The sequence below is a fragment of the Eumetopias jubatus genome, unplaced genomic scaffold, assembly GCF_037043125.1.
Source record: "Eumetopias jubatus isolate StellerSeaLion01/CBP00866 unplaced genomic scaffold, mEumJub1_p1.0 scaffold_14, whole genome shotgun sequence".
Taxonomy (NCBI): Eukaryota; Metazoa; Chordata; class Mammalia; order Carnivora; family Otariidae; genus Eumetopias; species Eumetopias jubatus.
The window spans coordinates 102103874-102127758 of record NW_028274820.1 but is presented as its reverse complement, the minus strand read 5'-3'; the positions used below and the strand labels follow the sequence as shown (position 1 = coordinate 102127758).

Below are 23885 nucleotides of genomic sequence, written 5' to 3'. Positions count from 1 at the left end.
CACGGGACACCTTTCTGTGGCCTCTGTTACTGTGAGAACCCCCCACCCCCCACACTCCACCTCCCCACTCCATGAGGCCCAAGATGGCCTCTTCCAGTGAGCTTCCAGAGCACAGAGCAGGGAGAACAGGGGGTGGTCCCCCGCAGTGAAGGGTCACGAAGGCCTGTCCTGAATGCTGGCTGGCTGTGTCTTGCTGCGTTTATTGCTAAGCAAAACAAAGTGCTCCCTTGTTGTTATGGTGATGGTCATTCTGTCTCCACCTCGGCTGGCAGCAAAGAAATTAATGAGTTGAATTGCTTCTGGAAGGTTCTAGAGAGACACAGGCCAGGCACAAGAGTCCCAGAGACCTGAATTGGCAGCGAAAATAGAAAGTTCTTAAACCCCAAGTGATTGATAATGGTAGCAAAACAGCCTTTTGGAGGTTAAAAGTGTGTTTGCATCAGACTTCTGAAAGGTCAAGAGCGGTTAAAAGCTAGTGAGAGACCTGATTTTGATGTAAAGAAAGCCACCCAGACAGAAGGAGCGGGTCGGCATAAAGGGAACAGGGATTCCTGTGAAATTCTGCAGGAGCTTATGGCCTCCCAGAGCTTCCCCTGAGGGGAGACAGCGTCACACTGGTTCTTCTTCCAGAAGTTTCTCCAAATTCTCCAGAGTTGTTCACCTATAAAAAGCAAAGATTTCAGGAGAGGGGAACGGGGAATTATGGTTTAACAGACACAGGGTTTCAGCTTTACCAGATGACCAGTGCCTGGGATGGGCGGCGGGGGTGGTTGCAGGACATGACCGTGACCGTGACTGTGTGAATCCTGCCCAAGGGCACATTTGGGGTGGAAAGGGAAGGCTTTTGGCCATGACACGACTTCCACCCCAAGTTGTTCCTCTGGGGTGTCTGGTTCATTCCCACACCTTCAGAACACTGCTGCGCACTGAGGAGAGCTCCCTGCGGGCAAGGCCCGTGGCCTCTCGCTTGCAGCTGCATCTCCAGCTCCTTCATTCCGGTTGCTTGACATACATCCCAGGAGTTACACATTCCTCCCAGAGCCTCCTTCAATAGTGTGGCTGGAGGAACAGAAATTCCGTCTGCCTTCCTCAGGACTTGGCACACGCTGACTCTGCTCAACCACACAAATGGTAGGTGGTAAGGGGACAGCCACCACCCGCTCAGAAGACCGTGAAGGGGAGGGGTGCAGCCTGGGACCCCAGGATTTGGCCACTGTCTGAACAGCTAGAACCTTTTCTCCTCTCCACAAAGCCTTTCCCTCCAGCACCACTAGACCTGCTGGGGGAGGGAGGGCATGAAATGAAAAAACACTGGGGAAGATGACGGTCTCTGCCTCTCTGGGCTGGAGGACCGGCCACCCCCTCCGCGCTGGCCAAGCCCGGCTGCAGGCGTCCTCTGGGGAACCGCCTTTGTTTGGTATTTAAAGAGTGTGTGTAGGGGCACCTGGCCGGCTCAGTCAGAAGAGGGTGCGACCCTTGATCTCAGGGTTGTGAGTCCAAGTCCTATGTTGGGTGTAACGATTACTAAAAAAGGGGCGCCTGGGTGGCTCAGTTGGTTGGGTGACTGCCTTCAGCTCAGGTCATGGTCCTGGAGTCCCGGGATCGAGTCCCGCGTCGGGCTCCCTGCTCGGCGGGGAGTCAGCTTCTCCCTCTGACCCTCCCCCCTCTCATGTGCTCTCTCTCTCTCTCTCTCTCTCTCTCTCTCTCATTCTCTCTCTCTCAGGTAAATGAATAAATAAAATCTTTTTTAAAAAAGATGACTAAAAAAATGCACTTTAAAAAACTAAATAAATACATAAATAAAGAGTATGTGTGCCTCTTCCATAATCTAACCTGCAATTCCCTCAGGGCCCCATAGGTGTGTCCAGAGCTTCTATCCCAAAAGGAAGGAAGGAAGCAGGGAGCTCGGAGTTTGGCCAGCCAGCAGGATGACGAGGACAGAGTGCCAGTGCCAGGGAAAGGAAGATGGGTTGCTATGGGAAGGGGTCTCGCCCCTTCACCTCGTGGATGTAGAGTATACCACCTGGTCTCCTCAAGGATTAATTCCCCCACCTTCTGGGGTGTGTAGTTCTTTCTCTTCTCTCTTCTATCTCTGTACATCCAAAACCTGCGGGCCCTGCTTGGCACAGCAGCCCTGACACTTGACCCCAGCACCCCCAAAGTTTGGGAAAAAAATCAGGAGAGCTGTGGCTTTTGGATTTGCTCACAGCTCTGCCGTGAGGCCCTCCAGTCCACTGGCCCAGCGCGAAGGTACCGCCAAGGTCTTGGCACCGCGTGGGTTAAAAATGGAAGCGTCTCCTGAACAGGAGGCTCCAGCCTACACACACCTGGACCAGCCTTACCTGCGGCCAGAGTAATGTCATTGCTCCAAACAGCTCAGGCAGCCACTAAATTGTCATTCTTCTCTCTGTTCCAGAATCTTCTGGGGAGAAGGCATTTACCCGTGGACAACAGTCACCCCCTCACAACTGGAAGTCCCTGAGGCCCCATCAGCAAACCTGGCCTGAATCTACCTGCCCTGAGGCCAATCACTGAGTGGCCCAGGACCTCTGAGGGGATTTTTGTGTGGCCAGAAGCATAGTTCTTAGAGGGCCCTGCTCCTGCCCACAGCTCCAGCACCCTCTTCCTTCTGCTGTCGCCTCCAGGCCCCTCCGACTGCTGACCTTGGCCAGCGTAAAAGCCAGGCAAGAAGACGTGTGCGGCTAAGCAACAGTTTCTCTGCCCCCTGTCGGGGGACTGACCCTCCCTGCTGCCGAGAGCTGGTCTGACTCCCCACCGACCGCCGCTTCCCTGCTGAAGAAAAGCACAGAACAGAAGCTGGGATGGAGGCATGTTGGGTGGGCCAGTGGAAGCAGGTGCGGTCAGCACCCTCTCCCTTGCCCCACCCGCCCACCCCTCTTCCTGATGCAGACTCCTCCCCCGGTCCTGAGCCAGCTCCCGAATCACTGGGGATGCAATTAGCCACAGGACACTCTCCTTAAATCTCTGCCTCTGGCTTTCCTTGGGATCCTTGCGCCAGGCCAGCTCCCCGGAGCTCCAGACCCAGTGCTGGCCCCACCCCGCTGCACCCCGAGCTGCTGCACGCAGGGACCCCATGAGCACATGCTCTCCTCCAGCACCCCAGCTTCCTGGGCTCCCACCAGACCCTCACCCCTGTCCCCAGAGGACACTTCCACAGCCGTGTCTGGAGCCACTGCCGCTGGAATCTCTGGGGACTTGTTCTCCAGGCAAGGAAATGGACATCTGGCTCCTGATTTTGGCTTCCTGAGCGTATGATGTCTCCTCTTAGGGCTCGTAGCTGGCCTGGCTCCCGGTCCTTTAGTGGGGAATCGAGACTTGAGGAGATGGTGGCCATGCGACGGAATTCGAGGTGGAGGCTAATGGCCCGGGCCAGCACTCCCTGAGTGCCGGGGAGCCACACTGCCCTTGGGAGGAACTTGGAGTCCTGGTGACGCTCTCCTTTAGCGGGCACCTGGCCCCAGTCAGTGCTTGAGACAGATGCAGCTGTCACCCCAAAGTCCTCGGTCATGCGGGGTGCTCAACTGGTTGCTGTTAACAGATACTCAAGAGGGTCCCCAGATCTTGAAAGGAGTGTCGGGGCCAAGAGCCCTGGGGACAGCAGAGGCCGGAGATCAGGGCAGAGTCATGCGCCCCCGAATCTGAACGCCAGCTCTCTCACCACCTGTGTGAACCGGAGCATGTTGTAGCCACTCTGGGTCTCAGTTTGCTCATCTGCATAATGGAGATACAACTCTTACCTAGCTCATCAGTTGTCAGGAGCCAGAGGACGCTGTCCGTATGACATTTAACCACTGCCGGATCAGGGGCCGCATGACATTTGGAAATTGATCACTGAATCCATTTCCGCAGCCGAAAAGCTGCCGGAAGCAGGGCTCGGGGATTGAGTGGCCAGTGCAGCTGACTCGGGCCTGCAGGGCTTGAAGGGCAGGGGTGGGTCAGACCTCCACAGCTCAGGACTGAGCTCTGCGGGGCAGAAAATGAGTGTCTGGAGGAAGAGGGTTCCAAGAGGCAAGTCCAGCTTTACCCCGAGACCGTAAGACCCAGGGACCTCCCTCACCTCCAGCATGACGCTCTGCTGGGGAACCAGACGCTGAGCCCTGGGCCTCAGCCCAAGGCACTGCCTGAGGCGTCACATCTACTCTGAGAGCCTGACCCAGATCACTGCCAGCGTCAGGCCCCTGCCCCAAGCACCCGGGAAATGGGTCCTCTCTGACCGTGAGCCCCATCCTCACTTGCCAAGCCCAGACAGGAAATTTCGGACCTTTCTTTGCTGTGACTCTCTCCACCACAGCCCTGACCCCAATTTGGGGGTGTAGATCGGTGATTTCATGATTGTTGCTATAACTGTGGACCATCCTGGTGTTCTCCACTGAATGTAATTTCTAGGGGAACCAGAAAAGGCCAGAAAGCCAAGAGACTCAGAACACATACACAGCGGGTTCCCAAACCAAGCCCGGCAATTGTCAAATGCCAACCTGCACCGTGGTAGAAACCAACGCCTCCCACCCCCTCAGCCATGACCCCATCTTTCAGCCCCAAACCGCCTCACGTGGTCTGTGCCGCAGGTGAGCTCGCGGGGACTTCATGTCGACAGAGGCAGAGGGGCAGAAAGACAGAGGGACCGCTCGACTCACCTCCAAGTGCAAACTGTCCCCCTTCCCCAAGGACACGCTCCCCTTCCTGCTTCCGAAACCCTTCCTTCCCTCTTCTTCCCTCCCCTCTGTATTTTTGACCAATAGATCTTTCCCTTCTCACATTGCCCATTGTTAAGATGTGACCTGTTAATCAAAATCACTTCTGTTTGTGGCTTTTCTGTACCTGCAGACAAGAAGTCAGAAGATGTGAGAAGAAATCAAGGAAGCAAGTCAGTCATCACTCGTGGTCACTCTTATCCTTTCTCTCCTGGGGTCATCATAATTTGATAATTATATATGTGGCCAGAATGGCATTTTCTGATATCAACCCATATGTATTATCATCCTGGTACCCCCAGTACCAGGGATGGTGGACGGTAGAATCCAGCTCGCCCAGCCACGCAGCCCTCTGTGGGGCTTGGGGGACCAAGGATGTGAGTGCGAGCATTTAAAGAACCACCCCCCACGCCAACTAGACGTTACCCGAAGGAAAGCTACATCTTCCTCCTTCCCGGGGAATAATCAGGGCTGGGCAGATCGGCAGGCATCTGGCCCTGGGCCAGCTCTGCTGAAGACACACCTCACAGTGTCAAGACCGTTAGCACCGCTAAAGTGACATCAGCAGCAAGTGGTGTGGGGTGGGTATTTACCATACGGCAGAGCAGACAGAGGCAACATGGCATACCAGAACGACAGCGGGGCTGAAACTCAAGGGAGCCGACAGACCAGCCGCGAGCCAGAAAGAACCTCAGAGTCACTTGCTTCCTGCTTCTCAAACTTGGGGGCTCCTGCTCCATGAGTTAAGGGCTAGCGCTAAGGCTCTGATGGACCAAATATGGATAAATAATAAAGAATCAATCACTGTGAGAAGTTCTGAGCTAAATAAAAAGCCTAGTTTGCAGATGGGTGGCCTTGGGACCCCCCGCCATGCCTGTCTCTTGGGCCAAAGACTGAGTCAACCCTTTCTGAGAAGCAGAGAATAATCACATTATATACTTGAATGTTGTTAAAAGAGTAGGCCATAAATGTTATCACCACACACACCAAAAAAAAGGGAATCATGTGAGAGAAGGAGGTGTTAACTAACCTTAGTGTGGTAAGCATTTTACAATATATACAGGTATCAAATCACCACATTGTACACCTTATTTATGTACATTATATGCCAATAATATCACGATAAAGCTGGAAAAATATTTAAAAAATTTTAAAGTCCCTTTCTTTTAATAAATAAATAAATAAATAAATAAATAATAAATAAATAAATAATAAATTTAACCACAAAGGTGTGACACCCAGGTGTCCTGACTCCCAGCCCACGATGTTTTCTGCCACACCACTCCCGTATTTGATTCCAGGCGTTCCAGAACATAATGACTTAGAAGCATGAGGGCCATAAACGTCTACTTAACGAGACAGTGCAACACAGCCGGAAAGGGCCTGAACTTTCCAAGCAGGTGAAGCTGGACCGGAAAAAAAAAAAAAGGAAAAAAAAAAAAGCTGCACTGAGTCCCAGGTGAGAGGACTCTCTGCTGCCACCTGCTGGCGCTCATCAGTTACACCAACCAGTCATCCTAAATTAGCGATCTTTGGTCAACTACGTTTAAAACATACTTCCCCAGCGGGGAGTCTGCTTCTCCCTCTCCTTCTGCCCCTACCCTAACCATCCCCCCACCCACTCGTGCTCTCTCTCTCAAATAAATAAATAAAATCTTAAAAAATAAATAAAATAAAAGATACTTCCCCCCCAAACAAAGACATCACACACACACACGCACACTCTCTCTCTCTATATATACACATATAGATATATCCACATATACCGATTATACCAATATAACACATATCAATATATCTTAGGAATACGGACACACAAATCCTCAGCAAAATACAGACACACAAATCCTCAGCAAAATACGGACACACAAATCCTCAGCAAAATACGGACACACAAATCCTCAGCAAAATACGGACACACAAATCCTCAGCAAAATACGGACACACAAATCCTCAGCAAAATACGGACACACAAATCCTCAGCAAAATACAGACACACAAATCCTCAGCAAAATACTAGCATACCAAATCCATAAATATACAAAAAAAAAATTATACACCATGAAAAAGTGGGATTTATTCCAGGAATGCGAGGTTGGTTTGACATCTTAAAACCAAGTAGCCCGATAGACCACATCACTGGAATAAACAACAGAAACCACAGGATCATAGACACAGAACAGGCATTTGACAAAACCCAATGCTCTTTGGTAATAAAAACACTCTATAAAGGAGGAACGGAAGGGAACTTCCTGAGCCTGATAAGGGGCACCTACAAAAATTCCACAGCTGAACCTCGGGTCCTCTCACCCTGAAGTGGGTGTGCCTTCCACTGTGGAGTGAGGCGACTGAAGGTTGCCCCCCAGGTGTCTCCTGGCAGAACCCCAGGACGTGATAGCCTGTGGGGGTCGCGAGAGAGGCCTCTCTGGCCTAAAATCTCTCTCCCCCATGTCCCAAACACCACCCTGTCATCGGGCCTCTGGTCTAAGGCATGAAAGGCCCAGTGAGAATGCGAATTTCATGCAGGAGGGCTACTACATGAAGCCACTATCGTTTGTGACCCCTTGGCCTGAAAGAACTTCCATGAGCCCTAGCAGGGGGCTCAGCCATGGCTCATGGGACGAGTATATTTCAGTGAGTGGAGGAAGAGGGAAAGCTGGAGCTCAGGGGGCTGAGAGCAGACCAGGTGGGCGTTGGGGCTGCAGACGCAGAAAACTGGAGGTAAAGCCGGAAGGGCTTTACCAGCTGGCCGTGGCCGGTGCCACAGCGCAAGGAGCCCTGCCTGCTGGAGTGTGGAATCCCAGATGGGGAATTTGCTCCGGGAAGGACAGAGCGGGCACTCAAATCTGGTGGGAAAGGGCAGAGAGGCGCCAAAGCCTGCAGAGTGCTCTGGATCCACAGCTGCTCCACACTGGACAGCGGATAAGCCCCAGACAGGAGAACAAAGGAGAAAGCCCACGGCTGGAGGAAGGGGCCCGACACCAGCTCTGCCTTCCCAGGTGGGACCCCACAGGACTTTGTGCACCTGTCCAAGCATGGTTCGCCCCTTTCTAGAAGGGAGGTAAGGAGACCCACTTCCTGTGTTTCCTGATGCACGTGATGACTGCTTGGTGGATGGAAGTCTGCGTCTTGCCTTTGCTACTTTTGAACGGCACATCCCTGGCCAAGTGCTGGCGCTCTGCATGTGTCCGTTCTCTCCTACAAAACGGGGAAAGTGGAACACACTTCAGAGCCGCAGGGGGAGGACTGAATGAGACCATGCTTGTAAGTGAGCAAGTGCCCATCCCGTGGGGGTCCCTAGTAAATGCTAGCTCAGACTGTAACCCAAGCCCAGGGAGTAGCAAGCAGGCACGGAGGGGCTGGTGAAGTATGTGAGTGTCGAATTTGAGGAGTGGGTCCTGGTGCCCCACCAAAGCCAGTGAAGGCAAAGGGCGGAGCCGAGAGTGGGAGCAGCCCTCCCTGTCCTCTGCCTCTCTGAGCATTTCTCTCGTTTGACTCAAGATCTCTCAGCATCTCTTGCCAGTGGAACGGCCAGCTCCAGGCTCCAATGGGCAGGTCACCTGGGGTGCCAGGGGCCGCCCCCATGCCCGAGCCGGGCAGGGGATCGGATGCTCCCCCCAAACCGCCAGCCTTTAGGGATGGCTTCACAGAGCCTGATGAAGATGCGGTGCTGGAATGGGTGCCCACCCCGCTACTTGGACCTTCACCAGGGAAATTACCATTTTAAACAGACTGCGAGCTGTGTGTGTTGGCTTCTTTACAGCTGCTCTTTTCCAGGATGGCCCGGAGCCTCCCAGAGCCTTCCTTCCGAGTGGTAGGCAGGGTTGAACTCAAACATTTCCTCTCCCCCACCAACACTAACTTTGCTAGCAGTATTAAGAAGGGAAATTTCAAAAGGCTGGAAGAATTGAGTGCAAGCACTGTTTTAGCTGTTATTAGGAAATCTTCTAATGCACAACAATGATAGAATGAAGCCCCAGTTACCTGTCGCCCAACTGCAAATTACCACCCCCTCGGTTCCCACCCCTCGCACCCATCCCCCAGTCCTGGTCCAAGCAAATCCCAGCCAGCGTTCCGTTCTGTATGTATCTCTGAAATTAAAGATCCTTTATTAACATAAGTACAATAACCCAATTATAACTGAAAAGAAGCTAATAAACTGTATTATCAAATACCCACCAAGCACTCAAACTTCCCGCAGAGCAGAGCATCCACACTTTGAAGATTTATTTACAGATGCAAACAGCCCACAGCGCTTGAGTGTGTCACTGCTTTCCCCACTCTTATTGCAAGCTTCCCTCCCTCTGGTCCTGAGGCTGGCTCAGCCAGGGACTCGGGGCACCAACCCATATCCACCCCTATGCCCTCTTAGGACTTGTTAGGCTATTTGGAGCAAACTTTGATTGCTAGCTTTTTTGGCTAATGCTCTTCAGAAAGTGACTCCAGTTTCCATCTTATTTCCTCTTGAAACCCAGGAAAGAAACACGCACCAAGTTTCTGTGCTTGGAATTTTCCCTTCTCTCCTCTATTAGCTGTCAGCCTTCAGTTCATCTCTAAGGGGACAACTGACTTTGACAAGCCGGCTTTTTTGACTCACTTCCACGGAACCTTCCGAAAAACCTCATGGTTCTATTTATTCATTCAAGAAATATTTGTTGACAGCCTACACGCTCCCTGACTTGCGCCTTCTAATATGAACTTCGCCGGGCTACCTTCAGGGAAACAGCCCTCCTTACAAAGTCGAAGGCACTCAACGTCAGTTCTCCAAACGTGCACTAGAGGGCACCACTCTTCCATCCGCCTCTGCTACGAAAGTGGCGTGACTATGCAGCCTATTTAGGGTTTTCTTACTTGAATACATTTTACACATAACATGTGGAAGTTCAAGGTACAATGTGTTGCTTGGATATATTTCTATAGTTTAATATGATTGCGGTTCTACTGATATCTATCACATTACCTAATTATAGTCCAATATTGTCTATACTCACTGTACTGGGGGTTAGATCTCTGGGGCTTATTTACTATGCCTTGCAAGTTTGTACCCTTTAAACAATGTCAGTCTGATCCCCTTTATCTTGTTTAGGTTCTGGATACCTAAGCACATAGCCAAATGAAGAATCTCACACATCTTGCACCTTAATAAAGAAATAACTCCTGGGCGTCTGGGTGGCTCCGCTGGTTAAGCGACAGCCTTTGGCTCAGGTCATGATCCTGGAGTCCCAGGGTCGAGTCCCGCATCGGGCTCCAGTCCCTCATCAGGCTTCCCGCTTAGCGGGGAGTCTGCTTTTCCCTCTGACCCTCCCCCCGCATGCGCTCTCTCTCTCTCTCTCATTCTCTCTCTCTAATAAATAAATAAAATCTTAAAAAAAAAAAAAACAAAGCTATCACTTTAAAAAAAGAAAGAAAGAAAGAACTCCATATTTACTGGATGCATAGATAAAGAGGGAAAGATAGGAATTCTATAATTCCCCCAGACAGGTCCATTTATCCATTAGCCATAGGTACAAAGCCTAAGGCTTACGGGTTTTGGAAAATTACAAGGATGTTGAAGACTATTTTTAATTCAAAATACCAAAAGAAATCTGCAAAATTGAAATCAATAAATCTTCAGTGAAATATCTACAACCACCAGTGTATCAAATTTGCTAACTTTGAAATGTCGTCTCAAAAATATGTCATTACATTTGAAACAATTCATAGGAACAGACAACAGAGGTAACGATGGAAAGATGTGTTTGGGTTTGGTTTGGGTTTGGGTTTTTAATTACAAATGTATTGAAGCTTAGCTAAAGCTTTTTCTTTATCTGTTGAGATGACCGTGTTTTTTCTCGTTAATCTGTTAAAGGGGTATATCTCTCTAACAGATTTTCCCAGATGTTGAACAACCCATATATTTGTTCAATAAAATCTTCTTGCCATGACATATTTTTCAATAGATTTCAGGATTTGATTTGCTAACATTTATTTTGGATTTGTGTGATTATATTCCTAAGTGACGTTGACCTAAAAATCTTCCTTCATTGTGTTGTCCCTGTTTGGTTTCGTTTTCCAGGTTTTGCTTGACCTCATTAAGAGTCTGGAACTGTTTTTCTCCCATTCTCTGGAACTGACTGTGGATGAAGATCCGCAAGACTGTGGATCATCTCTTCATGAAAGCTTGAAACACCTTCCCAGTTAAAGCTACCCGGGCCTCCCATCTTGATTTGGGGGTTTGAGCGGGGTGTTATAGTTGATAACTAATTCAATTACTCTAGGCTCATATTCAGATTGCTTAAGTGTCTTTGGATAATTTATGTTCTTCTTAAAAATTATTCATTTCCTGTGACTGTATATTGTCATAAGTTGTGGTATTCTTTTGTGATTTTTCAGAATCTCCGCTGTGCCCGTAGCTACAACCTCCTTCCCGTTTCCAGCATCATTTTCATGTGCCTTCTCTCTTTTTAGCCAGAGGTTTGTCTATTTTATTTTATATGTCTTATTATATTTTATTTTATATTTATATGTCTTTTCAGAGAACTGGTTCGGGTTTTATTGAGTCTTTAATAGTATTTTGTCTGCTACCCTATCAACTTCTATCCGTATTCTTCTTCAAGCACATTCTACTATAAGTTTTCTAACGTTTTAAACTGAGCTCTTCACTTTTTGGTTTTCAAACTTTCTTCTCTTCAGTGAGTGGTTTAAGGCTAAAGTTTCCCTCTAATTACTACTTTCATTGTACAACACAAGTTGGATTTTTTTAAGATTTTATTCATTTATTTAAGAGAGGGTACGAGCAGGGGGAGGGGCAGAGGGAGAGGGAGAAGCAGGTTCCCCACTGAGCAGGGAGCCCGACACAGGGCTCCATTCCAGGACCGCAGGATCATGATCTGAGCTGATGTCAGACGCTTAACTGACTGAGCCAGCCAGACACCCCCCTTTTTTAAAGATTTGTTTATTTGAGAGAGAGAGAGAGTGTGTGTATGGGGGAGGGGCAGAGGGAGAGGGAGAGGGGGAGAATCTCAAGCAGACGCCCCACTGAACACAGAGCCCAAAGCGGGGCTCGATCCCACAGCCCCGAGATCAGCACCCGAACCGAAATCAAGAGTCAGACGCTCAGCCGACTGAGCCAGCCAGGCGGCCCTGTGCAGCACACGTCTCGAAATGTAGTGTTTTTCTACCCATCCGTTCATAAATATTTTGTCATGTCCATTACATTTTCGTCAGTGATCTGTGTCTTTAAGTCCCTGAATGTACAGAAACTTTTGTTATTTTGTTATTCATTATTTCTCATTTTATTGTGTTGAGTTCACAGAATGTGATCCTTCAGCGATCTTTGGGGGTTTTCTGAGAGTTGCCTAATAAATGGGACTGTTGTATTTACTGGTCCTATTTCTCAGTTTTCTCATATTGTTAAGATTTCCTGAATATGCTCCAATGATGGCCAAGAAAAGAGTCCCATTTTATAACACTCTCCAGGCAATAAGGAGACTATAAATACATACCAACCAGGGGTAGGCAATAGGAAGTGAAAGAAGCTCCCCAAAGGATATATTTGTTCCAACTCCAGCACTACACCCAGAGCACAAATCCAGTCGAAGCCAACGTTCATGCGACCAGGCCACTGACCTGTACCCTGGGCTCCCAGGGTCAGACACCCCAGGCCCAGACCTGCAGAATGTCACCTGAGTCTTTGAGGGCTTTACACACAAGAAAATGAACCACCAGATGATGTTCAAATGCTGTCATTGGAGATCAACCAAAAACATGAGAAATTAAATCTTTTCTTTTTAAAGACTTTGTTCGTTTATTTGAGAGAGAGAGAGAGAGAGAGCAAGGGGGAGTGGCAGAGGGGGAGGGAGAAGCAGACTCCCCGCCGAGCAGGGAGCCCGACGCGGGGCTCGATCCCAGGACCCCGGGACCATGACCCGAGCCGAAGGCAGACGCTTAACGACTGAGCCACCCAGGCGCCCCAAGAAATTAAATCTTAAGGAAAAAAGAGGCACGAGGCATATGGGATAATCTGCCAACTGAGGGATTAGCACAGTAAAAGTCGGGGAGAGAACAGAGTACTGGCTGGACAAGCTGGACAGCCCCGCCCGGGGGCACGTGCTCGGGCATGCCCCCCTGAGCCCCCAGGACTGACACTGTGGCCCCCACCACCCTGGCCATAGAGACAACATCAGCAGTGCTGGGAGAATGGACTGTATCCAAGGGACTCCCTCAGGGGACAGGGGACAGTCACACCCCAAGCCACCCTGGGGACTCTGCCTGTGAGACAAGGAGAAGGACACACAGGGCAGGAGGTGAGGGAGCCAAGGGCAGTGGCAGAAAGCGGCACGAGTGACAGGGCGCAGGCGCCGCAGAGAATACCAGACAGCACGTGGGAAAGATGGCCAGTGTGTCCTCCTTCGCCGGCCCGAAATACACTTCTTAGGTGCACATCAAGACCCAGCCCTCCCCAATCCCAAGAACTCCATATGTTCCATTTTTCCTCCAGAAGTCCCACGCCACACCCCCCCCCCCAGGGATTTCTGGGCGTGCTCACCTGTGGAGGAGGCTGCCTGTCTCCTCTGTCCCTCAGCCTGTGTTTCTCACCTCCCAGGACCCCTGTGCACTCCCATGCCGCCCACCTCCAGAGCGCCCCTAGCCCCACACACAGACACAGTTCCCACTGCTCCTAGAAACGAAAGCTCTCTTGAACCCACGTGCTTTAAACCCAATGTCGGGGGCACAGCTTGTCCCTAGCAGGTTTCCACGTGCCAGGAGAAGGACCAGCTCAGCCCCCCACGAATGAAAGAATTTCAGGTCCTTCCCACATTTCAGAGGCCCCTGTCCCCAGGAGCTCTGCCTAACAGTAGCCTTTTAAAAATGATGATTATTATTAGGGGCACCTGGGGGACTCAGGCTGTTGAGCGTCCGACTCTCAGGTCATGATCTCAGGGTCGTGAGATCGAGCCCCGAGTCAGGCTCCGGACTCGGCACACGCTCGCTCTTTCTCAAATAAATAAATCTTAAAAAAAATAAAATAAAAATGATGATTATTAAACACAACAGCTAACATGCTGTCTTGAATCATCTGCATTTGAAACGCTGCCCAAGTCCCAGGCTAGTTTGGGATGAGCGGTGAGAATTTGTTTCACATGGGTTTAAACGATGACCTTCCAGAAACAAAGGTCTGCTCCAAGGTGTTTTTCTGTCTCTGCCGCTAGAAACTGCAGTCATCTTGCCTAAAGAAAAAAAAAATTAGTTCTAGTTCTACAAGCATCTGCTCCGGAGTAGAGAAGGTGACAGCCAGAGGAAGGAGCAAGACTGAGTCACAGGAACAGTGTTGGGACCAAGGAAGAGGAATGCCCTCCTGAGGGGACACAGCTCCAGGGGTTCCCTCACATCTCATGAGGCCTTGCCACACAGAGTGGTCTCTGCTCCTTACAACCTCAAAGAGCCCACACAAGCAGTCAGGAAGCGACTATGGAACTTCAACCCTAAAAGAAACTTCAGGGGGTGGCTCGTCTACACGGCTCATTTCATGGATCAGAACTAACTGCGGTTCAAAATGGTAAGGATATTGGGAGGCCTGGGTGGCTCAGTGGGTTGAACATCCAACTCTTGGTTTTGGCTCAGGTCACGATCTCTGGCTCCGTGCTCAGCGGGGAGTCTGTTCCACATTCTCTCTTTTCTTTCTCCCTCTTCCCCTCCCCTGGCTCGCTCCTGCTCGATCTCTCTCTCAAACGAATAAACAAATCTTTAAAAAAAAATTTAAAAACGGTAAGGATCTTGGCCAAAGCCACATAGCTATACTAGGCCCCAACCCTTGACCCTTGATCTAGATTCTTGGACCTTGTCTCCAATTGGGAGGGGCCTTAGAGCAGCTGGTGAGGAACTGGCACACCAGCCCGAGGGCCTCTGGCCTGGCCCCTCACAAAGGAGATGGCCACCCCAATCTATTCACCTACTGGCAGTTCTTCGCTAAAAACCTACGGGTAACTGGCCCTACACAGAACTGAATAAAGATACTTGTCATGATCTCTTGCATGTGCAAAGTGCTTTAAGCCTGTATTCCTCAAAACATTGCCTTAGTCTGGGGCCTTCCTAGAAGCAGAGCCTGAGACAAGGATTCTGTCCAAGGGGAATAAGTACTACTGGGAAGTGCTCTCTGGAGAAGGGGAGTGGGAAGCAAGATCGGGTGGGGAAAAGAGCCAGTGATGGGGTCTCAGCTGGAAACTGGTGTCCTCTGACCCCCGGGGAGTTCTGAGCCCAGGCTGCACTTCAGAGCTGGCCCCCCTTCCCATGTCAGCCTCAGTGGGGGTTGGCTGGGGCAGACCGGCTGTGAACCGTTAGCAGCCAACACTCAGAACAGTTCGGAAAGGGCATCTGGCGAAGCACCAGCAGCATCCGCGGTAGATTTCATCTCACTTGGGCATCATTACCGTGAGGACTTTGAGGCTTGGCCATGTTTGGAAGGGGCTCCGACGGAGGGGAGCAGGAGCGTCGGTCTACCCACCTGGACCCTACTCACTGCTTTCTCCTTCTGGTCATCCCCTGGTGAACTGTCCCTTCACTCACCGGCAGACCACGGGCTCCAGGCAGGGCTGACCCATCGGGCAGCAGTGTGGGCCGGGCCTGCCCATTCTGATCACTGCCCTCCACCAACTGGCTCAGACCGTTAGGGGAAGACCGAGCCTCAGCAGGCCGAGGGCTTCTTCCTGCCATGTGTGCGAGCTGAGGAGGCGGCCCCCAAGAGGGAGGCCAGAGCCAAAGATGGGCTGGGGGTCCCAGCTGTCACCATCAAGTCACTGCACAGCTGCCCCACGAGCCCACACTTCCCCATTATGGCATTAGTCAATCTGAGTTGAACAAGAGCCCTGCCTGATTCACCCCCAACAGACCCAGGTTCCAAAGTCCCCTCAGGACCTTCCTTGGCTGATAGAAACAACTGATGCAGCCCCAAATCTGACTCAAAGAGTAGAACACAGGGGCACCTGAGTGGCTCAGTCAGTTGAGCATCTGACTCTTGCTCTCTTTTTTTTTTTTAAGATTTTATTTATTTGAGAGAGAAACAGAGATAGCAAGGGAGAGCATGAGCAGGGAGGAGAGGGAGACCAATGCAGGGCTCGATCCCAGGACCCTGGGATCATGACCCGAGCTGAGGGCAGATGCCTAACCCAACTGAGCCACCCACGTGCCCCTGACTCTTGATTTCAGCTCAGGTCACAATCTCAGGGTTGGGTGATGCCGGCTCCACACTCAGCAGGGAGTCTGCTTGAGATTCTCTCTCTCCTGCTGCCCCGCCCCTCACACTCTGTCTCTCCCTCAAACAAACAAATCTTAAAAAACAAAATAGGACACAGAAGCAATGTTCTGGGGTGAGCCTTGGCCATGATCAGGGCCAGCGCCTCACCAACCACAGGAGGGAAATCACTCACCCCAGTCTAGGCTACCCGGTGGCAGACCTGACCTGACATAACTCTGCCCTCCAGGACCTTCTGCTCCAGAAGACACCTGGGCTCTGAAACCAAGGGGTCTGCTGCCAGGTTCCACCTTCAGCCTGAGGGCAATGACAGCAAACCCCTGCCTCCACATTCTCCCCAGAATGTGCAGAATTTATGCACATTCTGACTCGCCTCTCACAACTCTGAGGTAGGAGGAGCACGACAGTCACGGATAGGGTGACGAAGCTCGGGAGGGACACACGGCTGGCCAAGCCCCCGGGGGAGGGGGGGTGGCACTGGAGCACGGAGGGTCTTCAGCTGGAGCACCCCCAAGCAGCTCACCTCTCAACGGGTGATGGCGATCATCACCACGCAGCTTCTCAGCAGATCTGGCCTCACTCTCGGCTGAGCAAGCAGCTGAAGCTACTTGAAGGGGCCCCAGTATCCATGACCCAAATCCAAACGGTAGTCGTTACCTAGACCGGGGGTGGGGTGGGGGTGGCGGTGGCTAAGCTATTCATCGTTGCGAGGCTGTGCCTTCTGAGCTATGTTTTCCAAAGGCTTTGGCAACCACGGAACATAACTCCTCGAGATAGGATGGAGGCAGAACTAGAAGCCACCGCCCTGCTCCCGGCTGAGCCCCAAATGACCACAGCTCACTCCCGCTGATGTCAAGAGAATATTTATTCCACCTGGTCAGCCCCGGCAGGTCTTAGTGACCAACAGAAATATCCAGCCTGGACACCATTCCCGCGCACTCCTGCGTAGCCATGGGGGGGGGTCCCTCTTGTCCCACTGCCTGAGGGCTCCTACAGCCATTACCGCCCCAGGCGAGCCAGCTCATGGCCCAGGCAAAATGCACCCACGTGTGAATTCACGGGCCCTCTCCTCCTCACCACCAGTCACCCCACAGCCCCCAGCACTTGACCCATCAGCTATTCGACAAGTATTTCCTGAGTGTTATGAGCCCAGCCCCGTGCTGGACCCTGTTTGGGTTCAAGAAGACATGGCACGTCCCTTGCCCTCAGGGAGCTCACAGTCTAGCTGGAGATTCAGCACACACATGCACACGTGCACAGAAAACCCGAGTACAAGGCTGCACGTGCTACCCGAGGGTGAGGTGGCGTGGTCACACAGGGACTGTTCGGGGGACAAGGATGGAGGGCCTGGCAGAGAAGAGAGCTCAGCAGGGCAGGGGAGGTCCACATTTTGGAGCAATTCCAGGGAAGACGGAGAAGGCAACAGCGGCTGTGGGCCACACAGTTACAGGGAAGGGAGGAGAGGAGAGGACAACCACGGAGAAGGGGTGCCATCTGTGAGGCTCCGTCCAGGCGGGCCAAGGATCAGAGCACGTGAAAGCTTCTAGAGTGCAGATTGTTCCTCTTCCTCTGAGCTCCTCCAGAGTGGTTTGGTATTCCAGGACGAGGCAGATGGCAGATGGCCCATAAGAACCTCTGCACCAAACCGCATGGGAGACAGGCCCAGCAAGGTCCCGGGCTGGGAGCCAGGGAGGCCTCCCGACAACCCTAACCAAACCCCGGCTTGGCCCTGGGACCTCCCACCTAAACAAACTCCACTGTGCCCCCCACGACTCACATTGCTGGGCTATGATCTAAATCCCATGTCTATAGGCCTCTCCCCACCCCCAAGGGTTTCACTAAATATAACCTGCAACATGACGCCTGGGTTGTCATCAAAAACCCATCCCAGCCCTACCCGGCCACACCTTTTCAGGTTGAGTGGTTCATTCTGAGGAGGCCAGTGAGCCCCAGGCCAACGTGCTCCCACTGTCCACGCACGTTACACTGGCAGGCCCCAGGAGAGAGGCTCGGTCTTCCTCCCCAGCCTTCCCCACACCATGCCCGGCTGCAGCTGAACCCTGGTCTGGCAGGAGACAGCCCTGCTGCACTTGGCTGCTGGAAGCAGGATCCCTCCCCCAGGTAGACTGGGCCCAGGCTCGTGCTCACCCCACATCCACGGAAGGTCCAGCTTTCCTCTCCACCTCCACGGTGAAATCGGAGTCCAGGCTGCGTGGCGAAAACCAGCAGCCAGGTAGCCAGAGCAAAGCAGCCCCGAACCAGAGAAGAGCAAACCCAGCCCAGGGAGCCTCCAGCAATGTCCGCGGAAGGGAGGAAAGGTTCCAGAAGCCTGATGCACTGTCAGGCCCAGGGGAAGAGAGTGACTGGAAGGGTCCCCTCCTCAGAATCCTTTGTTCCTGAATGAGGGAAGGAAGTTCAGCTGGAGGAGGGAGAAATGCTACTTGTACAGTGGCCCAGGCTCTATGCCAGGTGAGGAAGGAGTGACGGGTTAGGTCCGGGGCCTCTGAACTGGCTTGTAGATTCTCATGTCTACATGAGTATGCGTGTTTTCCTGGCGAGAAGGTTCATAACGTCTGTGAGATTTTCAAAGGGCTTCATGCTCCCCAAACACTAAGAACCATCGCTCTGAGAGTGAAGCCTGCTGCAGGTATGGGTCACCCCTGGGGCAAGGCTTTGCCTCTAGAGCCAGGTCTGGCACCGACTCGCTGTGTTCTCTTAGGGCCAGTTACTCCCTGTCTCCGGTGGGCCATGCAGGTGCAGAGAAGCCGGCTCTCCACACAGGCACTGTCCCTGCGGCCACAGGAGAGTGGACTGTGGCCGGGCAGCCAGGACGAGCTCTTCTCCAGCTGTCACTCCCACCGGGTCTGGGGAGTTCTTCCACCAGGGGCACAGAACCCACCTCCAGTTCCAGGCTGCACAGGTCCCCTCTGCAGGGCACCTCCCGAGGTAGGTCTTCTTAGGGGATGTATCCTCATGCCAGTGGGCAGGCCCCCACAGGGCCCCATTCCTAGGCTCTGTGCCCAGATGTGCCTGACACACCGCCCAGAGGGCCTGCCCACTCCACATCTGTTCATGGAGACAAAGAGACCAGGGTCAGGTCCGGGGCTCTGACACGGCCCTGCCCAGCCCCCCGTCACACCCGCCCTCCCAGCGGCTAGGCGGGAGCGGTCATCTGGGCCACCCTGCACTTGTCCGGAGCTCCGAGCCAGTCTTCTTAGCCCCCTACCAGGTACTCCAGGGCTATCGATCCCATTTACCACTGAGACAACTTGAACTCAGGGCATTCGAGCTCCAGATGTCCCGGGGCCCAATTAATCTCATCATCTCTGCCACTGAGTACTCGTCCACAGCGTAGCGGCCACATTGCTGCAGCCACCTAGTGGCAAGCAGAGGGCCACTGACCCCCAAGGAGCCCCAAAGCTCTAAGGAAGGGCAGAGGGTGGGGACAGGTCTCCAGCACCCAGCAAGGTGGTGGCACAGGCTGGGCACAGAGCAAGGGCTCTGTGAGTGCAGGTCCCTTCCAAGACCCCAACTCCCTTCCTCCCAATCCACTACTGTGGATGTCATGCTCCCCGCCAGGCCCCCACACCACCCAGGGGCACCCCTGCCCAGGACCCTACCACCTGGTCTCCAGTCACATTCCCACATCCTTGACACTCCACGTTCCCACCAGTAAGAGCCTCCCTCACAGGCGGTGTGGCAGAGATACAGGGTCTTGGGGGCCAGGCTTGTACTGTTTTACCACTAAGTACTAAGTGAGATTTGGAGCAGGCTTGGGTGAGCCTCAGTTTCTTCATCTGCTAAGTGGCTGAAGAAGCCCGTGCTCTGGAGCACCAACTTGGAATCAGGGGCCTGGGGGCCAGTCCCGGCTCTCCCCTTGGTCAAGCCCCTTAGCTAGGGGTCTCATCTTCTCTCGCCCAGACGACCCCACAACCCTTGAGTTTCCTGCTCATCCCACTCCTCACGGTGCTCCCATTTCTCCTTGAGCTGCGTGTCTGAGATCACCGTGCTCTCCTCATTAAACATCTTGGTATCCTCTCTACCTGGCCACAAAGTCTTTTGTAGGACAAATATGAGCCTTCTCTATCTAACTCCTGCCTCAGAGACCTTCCACCTTCCCTCTCCCTGGAGCACTTCTATTCATCCCCAGAACCCAGTTCAAGCCATCAGACTGCCTTGGAGACACCAACCCCCTACCCCCACCTCCCAGCGCACTTTCTAGTCCGTCCCTCAGGATAGCCTGCATCCCCTGTGTAGGTACCAAGTGTCCCCCCTCCCAACGTTTTGTGTCTGTACCTCCTCCCAAGAGCACAGCACTGTGCATGACACACCGGGGTGCTCAATAGATGTTTCTGGACCAGTGAGGTCACCCTCTCTTACCTGGTAATGTTTAACTACAATCCTCACAATATCCCAGGGAGAAGTCTATTGTTAAATGCAATTCACAGATGAAGAGACTGAGTCATGAAGTGAAATGACTTCTCAAATACACAAGAAGTGTTAGAGCCAGGACGGCCTGGGGGCTGAGGGCAGCCTGGGCATTGTGGAGAGTGGCCCTCTCCAGGTGGCTTTCAACTCTGACATTCTGGGAAGGAAGATCTAGTCAGAAGCTAGTCATAGACTCAGAGCTCAGTGCACCCCTCCTCCCCTGCCTGTTCCCCCCGCCCCCCCCCGCCCCCCCCCCCCCCCCCCCCCCCGCCAACTCCTGCCCAGGCGGCCTGAGAGGGGCTCCGGCTGGCCCTTGGGTCTCACCTACTCTAGGCCGGGTGAGCCTGAGGAGCAAAACCAATGCAGGGGCCCAGAACAGCTGTGCGCTGCCAGCCAGAGGGTGGAGACACGGAAGGAGGCGTCCCAAGCCAGGCAGTGGCCCACTCCTTCAAGACCCCAAGCCAGCCCTCCCCGTCTCCAGGGATCGCATCCAGAACGGGGGCCGCAGGGCAGCGCCATCTCCGGGAGTCGTGGACGCGGGCCCGGGGCGGGGGAGGGGCGGCAGCAGGCCTGGGGCGCATCAGAGCACGCGGCCTAAATGGGCCGCCTGGCCCTCGGGCCCGTGGCCGTGGCTGCGCTGGTGGGCCTTGAGCGAGCCCTCGCGCGCGAAGCTCTTGCCGCAGCGGGCACAGAAGTAGGGCCGCCGCTCCCCGAACACGCCGGGGCGGCGCGGGTGTGGCGCGGGCATGCGCGCGTGGGTGCGCTGGTGGTTGAGCAGGAAGCGCGGCTCGCGGAAGCAGCGGCCGCACTGCGCGCACTGGTGCGGCTTCTCGCCACTGTGGATGCGCTGGTGCGTGAGCAGGTTCTGCTTGAGGCTGAAGCAGCGCCCGCACTCCGGGCAGGCGAAGGGCCGCTCGCCGGTGTGGGTGCGCTGGTGCACCTCGAGGTTGTGCTTGACGCTGAAGGCCTTGCCGCACTCGGGGCACACGAAGGCGGCCGCGCGGCCCACCCCAGCGTGCGCCTTCTGGTGCCGCACGAGGCTGGGCTGCTGCGAGAAGGTCTGGCCGCACAGTGGGCAGCGGTGAGGCTGCTCCTCCGCGGGGTGGTGGATGACCAGGCCTCGCTCGTCCCCCAGACCCTCCTCCCCGTCCCCCGCAGGGGACCCGCCCCCCGGGGACGCCAGCTCTGTCATGGGCACTTCCAGCCGCAGTCACCAGCCCCTGGGGAGGCAGAAGCAGAGAGAGGAGTCAGAAGCGGGGGAGGGGGGCATCCAAGGATCAACCAGCCCCCAACCTCAGGGAGGACATTGCCCTGGCTCCCCACAGCTTCAGCATCTGCCCCTCTACAGTCTTGTTCAAGCCAGTGTTTCCCTGCTGGAATGCCCTTCTTTCTCCTCTACCCCTTAATCACAGCCTGCGGCTCCTTGAGGCCTTTCTCAAGTGCTGCCTCCTCCCAAAAGCCTTCCCTGAACCCTCCAGCCCCTCCTGAGCCCTATGGCCCAACCCTATGACCCTCGGTCATCACATGGCAGGTCAGTCACGCCACCTCAGTCTCCTGGCCCTGTGCCTGCCTTAAGGACAGAGCTATCTCCTTCTTCTATTCCCAACACCAAGCACTGTGCCTGCCACACAAAGCATTGAATAAATGACGATAGGTAATATTCAGGGGCTTCTAGTATTTAAGTTAGCCTGCCCCTGGATAGGTCTTCTCTCTCCAACTAGAATCTCAAGGAGGGGGGTGCATCCCCAATCTGGAGGGAAGGGTGGGGTCACCTGGTGGTTCACAGATATTTTTGAAAAGCTTAAAAGAAAAAACAAAAACAAAACCCTGTACACTTGAAAGTAATCTCAATTAAACATTAAAGCAGCAGCTCTTTGTTTATCAGAATGAGGCATGCCTGTAAAAGGCTTGCAAATCCCTGAAAGGGAGTGTGAGCTCCCAGGAGCTGGTCTCAGCTCCATTCCTCTTGGCATCCCCAAGATACCAAAGCCTGGCCCAATGCTCCACAAACAGCCCCAAGTTCAGCTCCATCCCATTCATGCTGGTTCTGCTGAGGATCCTCTTCTCCAGGGCACTGCGTTCCTCTTAAATTGTTTCCCATTGTCCTCACAGCAACCCCGGGGAAGGAGCAGGCCTTACTGAGCCCTGCTTTATAGATGGGGTAACTGAGGTCAGCTTTCTTGCCCAAGGTCACACAAGGTGAGCCAGGACTAGGCCCTAAGTTTCCTGACTCACTGGCAAAAGCTCTTCTCAGTGTACCAGCTGCTCATCAACTAAACTCCCCTCAAAATACACACACACACACACACACACACACACACACACACACACACAAGACCACCACCACTATCCTGACCACCAGAGTTAGAGACACACAAAGCACCACTGCTCCTGGAGAGCACTGTCTGCTGCCCCCACCTCCTTGCCCCCCAAAAAACTTAGGGCTCCTGCTGGGGCAGAGCACTGGGGCCTGCTCCAGAGTAGGCTGAGGGGGCACTCCCCTGCAGCCCTCCATCCCCATCAGGGACCTAGACCTCCATGCAGTGCTTACTACAACCTCAGTCGACCTATCTGCAGAGTGGGATCTCCGAGATACCCCTTTTGTCTCCCCCCCTCCCCTCGGGCCAGGGTGGGACACACAGCCACCCTGGAGAAGGGGCATGTACTACTTGCAATAGACCCCACCCACGAGGCTTTCCCCAGCCAGCTGCATTGACATTTGCAAAGACAGACCATCACGGTCCCTTGGCCAATCTCAGCCTGGCCTTGTCTCTGGGCGGCCTCCCCGCTCTCCCCAGCTATATCCCTGACTAAGGCCCCGACTACGGAGAAGGTCTAAAGCAACGGCCCCCTCTTCTCCCCCAAGTTCCTCCATCCCCTCCCGCACTCACAGCCCAGGCTGCGCCCCTGTTCCTCCGGTCTCCAGCAGTGGCTCTTTCCTCTAGAGCCTGCGCTGCCCAGCGCAAATACGGTAGCTCTCCCGCAGCGCCTCCCGCGCCCCTTCTCCCTCGCCCCCATAAAGACGGCCAGCCTCCCGCACCGCTGTTTTTATGAAATAGCTTCATGAATCAAAACATCTGACCCCACCCACCCAACCTCCGCACACAACCGTGCAAACTCCCGCGGCCGGAGCGACCCTGGAGAAATATGGTAAACTCTGCGCCGCAACCTCGCCCCCACGAAAATACGTAGGCCTCCTACCCTGCTGCCGCAACCCACCCCACCCGGCTGCAAGCCCCGGCTCCCTCGGGGCGCGGATGCAACCCACCCCCAGCTGCCGCAGCACCCCCGGGAGGACCGCGCAACCCTGGATAAATACGTAATTAAGCCGCGGCGCTCCCCGCTCCGGGAAAGGGTCTGCGCGGCTCCCGGCAAATACGGTAGCGCGCCCGCAGTGACCCGCCCCCAAGGGTCCGGAACCGGCCTCGATAAATACGGTAATCTCCCGCCGCGGCCCCAGCCCCGGCAGCCCGGGACTCACGTGGCGCCGCCTCCCGAGCCCCTCTGTCTCCGCC

The 23885-nt window shown here is 53.7% G+C and overlaps 1 protein-coding gene across 1 annotated transcript; it reads right to left on the bottom strand.

Moving 5' to 3' along the window:
* Positions 1-20950: 20950 nt before the first annotated feature.
* Positions 20951-21562, bottom strand: LOC148162556 (uncharacterized). Its single transcript, XM_088018462.1, has one exon. The coding sequence runs from the start codon at positions 21560-21562 to the stop codon at positions 20951-20953; it is 612 nt and encodes a 203-aa protein (XP_087874588.1).
* Positions 21563-23885: the final 2323 nt, after the last annotated feature.